Here is a 6,767-nt window from a genome sequence, read left to right as displayed (position 1 = left end):
AAAAAGAACGAATCCTTCACAAACTACACATCACTAGTTCATAGAAAGTGCCTACACTCTGTAACCAACTATACTGAGCAAAAATATAAATGCAACACGTAAAGTGTTGGTCCCATGTTTCATGAGCTGAAATAAAAGATCCCAAAAAATGTCAATACGCAAAAATATTTTCCAAAAATATGTTGTGCACATATCCCTGTTAGTGAGCCTTTCTCCTTTGCCAAGATAATCCATCCACCTGACATGTGTGGCTTATCAAGAAGCTGATTAAACAGCATGATCATTACACAGGTGTACCTTGTGCTGGGAACAATAAAAAGTCACTCTAAAATGTGAAGTTTTGTCACACAACACAATGCCACAGATGTCTCAAGATTTGAGGTAGCTTGCAATTGGCATGCTGACTGCAGGAATGTCCATCATAGTTGTTGCAAGATAATTGAATGGACATTTCTCTACCACAACAATTTGGCAGTACATCTAACCGGCCTCACAACCACAGACCACGTGTAACCACGCCAGCCCAGGACCTCCACACTTGGTGTCTTAAACTGTGGGATCGTCTGAGACCAGCCATCCGGACAGCTGATGAAACTGTGGGTTTGCACAACCTTATAGTTTTTGCCCAAACTGTCAGAAACCATCTCAGGGAAGCTCATCTGCGTGCTCGTCGTCCTCGTTGAGCTGACTGCAGTTTGGTGTCGTTACTGACTTCAGTGGGCAAATGCTCACCTTCGATGGCCGCTGGCACGCTGGAGAAGTGTGCTCTTCACGAATGAAACCCGGTTTCAACTGTATCGGGCAGATGACATGGTGTCGTGTGGGCGAGCGGTTTGTTGATGTCAACGTTGTGAACAGAGTGCCCCATGGTGATGGTGGGGTTATGGTATGGGCAGGCATAAGCTTCGGACAATGAACACAATTTAATTTTATCGATGGTAATTTGAATACACAGAGATACCGTGATGAGATCCTGAGGCCCATTGTCGGGGCATTCATTCGCCGCCATCACCTCATGTTTCAGCATGATAATGCATTGCCCCATGTCACAAGGATCTGTACACAATTCCTGCAAATTGAAAATATCCTAGTTCTTCCATGGCCTGCATACTCACCAGACATGTCACCCCATTGAGCATGTTTGGGATGCTCTGGATCGACGTGTACGACAGTTCCTGCCAATATCCAGAAACTTTTTTGTTCATTGTAGTTATCACAGCTTATTGTGAAAATTACTTATTCGAAATTCGTGTGTCGCAATTTTCTTCATAATGCATTTTTGTACATTACACAATTTTCTTACAAATTCCAATTTGTTGTGGCTAATATTAGCTAGATGGCTAACGTGGCTAAGGGGTTAGGGTTAGAGATTAGGGTTAGGGTTAGTTAATGTGCTAGTTACGTAGTTAAAGTGTTATGGTTAGGGTTAGCTAACATGCTAGCTAAGTAGTTTGAATGTAGTAAGTAGTTGCAAAGTTCCTAATTAACGTGATTGAAATGCACTGTATACAAAATCATGTACTGTACATTAAAACATTTCCAAAAAATAATTTGTGTCTATTTCGCAATCTATGATAATGAGTTGCTGTAACAGGTCATGCTTGCTATTGGCATTCATAACAGCTCATGGCTCCTTATTATAGTCCTATGTAAATATATTCATGCTTATAATGCATTCAAAATGCATCACACAGGTTGTTCATAGAAAGTTATTCCACTTACCCTCTCTACATTGTTTAAACAGTGTTATACATATATAGCCTCTACTTGTATACACAGCATATCACTTATAACTGGTCGAATGCAAGTATAAACACATTAGTTAAGCAGCATTGCTAAACTTTAGATCAAAGTTTGCTAATGCTCCACATGAAGATCACATCTCAGCAACTCCAGTTATTCCTCAAAACAAATCAATTGGTATACTATACATTCATATGCTATAATCTTTTTCCTTTACCATTTGGCCATTCTGAGAAAAAATGTCACTGAAGACCCTTAGAAACCTGAAAACATGTTGCCTGTGGTTGCAGTTCAGCTTCAGCTAAAACAATATTAGTCAATGAATCTTTATCTAATGTCTACTCTAAAATTGCTGTGGATTTAGTGTTTACCTAAGGTAGTGAATGTATTTTAATGGCAGGATCAGGGTGTAGGCCTTTGATTCGATTCCTTGTAAGGCCATTTTCCCCTTTAAGTGCTGTATTAAGGAGGAGACATTTTTCCATTATTTACTAGGATGACTCATCGTAATTACAGAATCAACCAAAACCTGTTTTATGTACACACTTTGGACTTTGCTGCCAGCAATCAGGAACTGAAGCCTTGACTCATATCATAGAATTATGTTTTTTTATAACCATAGACAAGTATATTTCCCCTTTTTCAAAAACATTGAACGCTACTGTTATTCTTTCAAACGTTTTCTTTGTTATAAAAATTGTTGTTACTTATTCGTCATTGAAGTTGTTTGTGTTAGAAAGCACACTAATGTCTCAATGTTGTCTTGGTTAATTTCTAGTACGTTTGAATGATCTTATACTATGTGTATGACGTGAATATTTTATATAATACACTGGTAATATTGAACATTATGTTCAGAATGTCCAGAGGCAAACTTTGCATGCCACTGCGGAAGAAACTGCCAGGCAAATAAGCTAGGGGTTTGTCTTATAAAGTATTGATTGTCACCTGGTAACGGCTGTCATTTATAATTTCACCTGAAATTACAATGAAAACTGATACCTTATCAGATGTAGGGAAGGAAAGGGGTAGAGAGAGTGAGAAAGGTGAGAGAGAGAGAGAATGAAAGAGAGAAAGAAAAAATAAAAGAGTGTGAGAAAAGAGAGAGAGAAAGAGAATTAATTAAAGAAAGACTGCTGAAAAAGAGGCAAATCTGTTTGTTGGGGTATTTGGGAGAAATATTTAATATACCTGTACATTTCTAAACCAACAGTGCTGGATAAAGTTTCCTAACATATGTGAATCTGGTCAGTACTCTTGTTTTCTTCCCGTAAGGGACTTCAGTCAATGTGATATATTTCTAACAGTCTTCAAGAAATGTTGTGTTCGTAATCTCCAGTTGCAATGCACGTTTTATTTTTCCACAAATTCCACTTTTTAATTGTTATACCATAAAATATATAGGTATCATGCAAAACAATGGTTTATTATAGTACTACAACCTGAATAATATCAATACAATTACCCAATAAAATGTTGAAAAAATAATAATCTTAGTCTACCTTTGAAAACCATAAAAAGTCAAGTTTCTGAGCAATATCCTAAAAGTGTGTAATATTCTATATGAACCATTATTTCCCCCTAAACCTCTTTTTAATGTTGCTGCCTTCCTCATTTGAATAGAGCCAGGCAAGGCTCCACCCCAAGAGAGTTGAAAGGCTAGTAGACCACAAAGATGGAAAGGGCCAGCCCACTGAGGGGAGGAAAAAAACTGCTCCGGTTCCTGCTCTGCCGTAATTTCCTAGCCTATTCAGACAACATCACCAACAGCTTGGTGTGTGTGTGTGTATGGGAGCGAACCAGAGGGAGAGAGCGAGCGCACGAGAGGGAGCAAGCAAGCAAGCAAGGGGAAGGCTCTATATTCTTTCACCCACCCCCCATCAAACTACAGAGAGGAGGGGCCAGACCCCAGCTGCCAATCAAATTCACTCGTGGCAGCCGGCATTATCTCAGCAACAAACTATTGACAGATTACATGTCAAGGAGTTTAGTGCATGATTGAAGGAAGCCTTTTTATCTAGTTACTTTTCCGCTCTGCTTCCCCCTTCACCAACCAACCATTCTAATGATTTTCTAACAGAGTTTAGTAATATTATGAAAGTTACATGTCTGAGAGGATTTAACTTCGACTTCCCTGAATATGGTGAGTACTCTTCTTCTTCTCTACTATCTTGGTCAGATGTTTTATTAGTTGACAGTTAAAGGTGTGCCTTTATCACATACTAAATATACCGAGAGGGGGGAAGTTGTCCAATATTAAACTACACATGCTGTGTAGATATACACCCGAGTGTACACCCTTATTTATAGCTCTTTGACAGTGCCCAATGGTGGTTGCAATATCAAAATATGATCTCTGAGTTCACGAGCACACATTAGTGTACTCATAACACTGTGCAGCACATTCAAGTGGGGGAAAAAAGTTAGCTGAGCCAGTTTCATTTTCTCCTGTAAGAGTCAAAGTGTATATCTGTGCTCTGAAGTGAACCACACTGCAAGGCATTTTCACTTCATTTTCTCTTTTATAATGTTTGGTTCCTTTATTTGGTTTTAGGATTTTGAGTAGATGAATACGCTCCATACTGTAGAAATACAGACTGGTTCACCCTCGTAGGTATGTGAAATGGCATTAGGGTGTATTGAATGGCCTAAGGGCTTGTTGCCAAGGGGACAAAGCAAACAAACTGTTGTGTTCCTTATGTTGTCACACATGTAAAGGGAGCACAGCAACAACTGCTATCCCTTTTTTTGGTCGCTCCATTCATTTTGAATTGAGTTTCGGCATACATAACTAAAACAGGAGACAACACAGAATATATACACATACACAGTACCATATATACAATCATTTATCAAATTATGTGTACGTCTTAAATATTGTAGGAATGTTCAATATTCATTTGGCGTGAAATATCTGATCCAGAGTTTTCTAGACCACAGCTTGTGCTGAAACATTTCATGGTGTCATTCTCCCCCATGCTTTTTTGGACTAACCTGTTCAAAAATTTCAATTGATTACATTTCTTACTTAGACTTTGCTATTCTAATCTGGGATACTTTTAAAGTCAGTTAACAGATTAAAGGAAGGCTCGTCATATTCTTCAATATCCACGAATTTGGCTCATCGTATAGCTGTGTACTGTATGTTTGTGTGTTTGTTTATTGCGCATGTGTGTTTTTCTTCTCCTCTCTGTATCTGAGTGTGTGTGTGTGTTTTTCTTCTCCTCTCTGTATCTGAGTGTGTGTGAGTGTTTTTCCTATGTGTAATTTAATTATTTTTACCATTGATACATATGACTGTGTTACTTTTCTGTGAGTCATTCTGGACTCACACTGACTGTAACCTAACTTATTTCTGTTTCACGCAATTAAATTTAAACAAACACTGAAGATAGCAATAAACATAGTAAATTCCTGTTTATAAGTTCCTGAAATCACTATTTTGGTGAAAGATTGTTCATCATTTTGAAAGCAGCCTTTTGTATGGCTAAAAATGACAGAACGTTGCTGAAAAAATTTGGTTGATGAAATTGTTTGATATATTATTCCACTTTCAATTCATATAAACTTAACTGAATTATGCATTTTTACTACCGTTTATTTAAAGTACTTTTTGATATAGTGTACAATGGGTTTTGCTATAACTATGCAATGTCCTTTTCCTGTATCATATTTGATACCTTACCTTCGAATAAGAATTCATTTTCTCTCTCTCTCTCTCTCTCTCTCTCTCTCTCTCTCTCTCTCTCTCTCTCTCTCTCTATCTATCTATCTATCTATCTATCTATCTATCTATCTATCTATCTATCTATCTATCTCTCTCTCTCTCTCTCTCTCTCTCTCTCTCTCTCTCTCTCTCTCTCTCTCTCTGTCTCTCTGTCTCTCTGTCTCTCTGTCTCTCTGTCTCTCTGTCTCTCTGTCTCTCTGTCTCTCTGTCTCTCTGTCTCTCTGTCTCTCTGTCTCTCTCTCTCTCTCTCTCTCTCTCTCTCTCTCTCTCTCTCTCTACTGCACCTGTCCTCATATGTTGGAGGGCCCTACACAGTTTCATTCAACATTAAAATAACGTGTTTGAGGTAGAAGAAAAGAATACCAATACTTGATAATACAATTCTTATGAAGTGTGGCGTTCAGTGACAATCAACTTGTAGACCATTTTGCCGACAAACTCGCACAAACAGACCTAAGGGCTTGGCTATTATCTCGATGTTACCTTGGTTGTCCTGAATTATAGTTTTGAAACTACCAGTAAACAAGTATAACCCTCGATCCACCCAGACACACCCTAATTTGAAACTTTTCACTCAGCTCAGAAAATGTTTTTTTATTTTTTTTACTTGTTTATGAGTCATAATAGCGATTGCCTTCTCCCTCAGTGAGTTGTCTGATTAACCCTTGGTGGGCCTTTCTCCACCTTTTACGGCCCTCTACAAAAAAAGGGTGAAATGATGGGGGAAAACAAGACCCGAGGTCTTGCAGCCTTCCATAACCTTTTATCACAATTTAGCCATAACCCGAATCAATTTGATGTCTTAAGCAATAAAAAATGCTGTTGCTGTCCTGATTCTCCAGCTCCTCGGATGACAGTAAATTTACATTTTTTAATTAAACTAGCTGGAATTTTTATGAGGGGGCTGGGTTATGCTAATGAGAATGTTGTGTACCACAGATTAACAGAGTTTTGAAATAAATTTAGCAGGGCGACGTTTGGAGGGGGGGGGGGGGGGGTGGAATGCAAGCCATTGTCTTTAACCCCTTTTATGCCGATTTCTTCTGGTGGACTCTGGTTATTCTGTGGAGCCCTGTCAGGCAAGAGTGCATTTTAGCAATGAGGTGATTAGTATCGCCATGTCAACCGAGGCAAAACATTTGAATTCCCAATATATTATTTACATATTGCTGAAAACAACACATAAAGGTGTGCTTTTCTTATCACTGACATATATCGGAATATGTCATTGTGATGACTGACTGTTTGTGAATGACAATGAAATTCTGTATTTTCAAGCACATCAAAAGTTCATACT

General features: G+C 38.4%; 1 protein-coding gene across 1 annotated transcript in view; it reads left to right on the top strand.

Moving 5' to 3' along the window:
* The first annotated feature begins 3,512 nt into the window (after positions 1-3,512).
* casz1 (castor zinc finger 1) overlaps positions 3,513-6,767 on the top strand; it is a 93,191-nt gene continuing 89,936 nt past the window's right edge. Inside the window, exon 1 of the mRNA XM_055892366.1 lies at positions 3,513-3,886. Within this exon, the coding sequence (XP_055748341.1) occupies positions 3,838-3,886 (49 nt within the window). The 5' untranslated portion in view covers positions 3,513-3,837. The remainder of the gene's footprint in view (positions 3,887-6,767) is intronic.

The sequence above is a fragment of the Salvelinus fontinalis genome, chromosome 31, assembly GCF_029448725.1.
Source record: "Salvelinus fontinalis isolate EN_2023a chromosome 31, ASM2944872v1, whole genome shotgun sequence".
Lineage (NCBI taxonomy): Eukaryota > Metazoa > Chordata > Actinopteri > Salmoniformes > Salmonidae > Salvelinus > Salvelinus fontinalis.
Note: the sequence above shows the minus strand (reverse complement) of the source record. Positions and strands in the feature narration are given on the sequence as shown.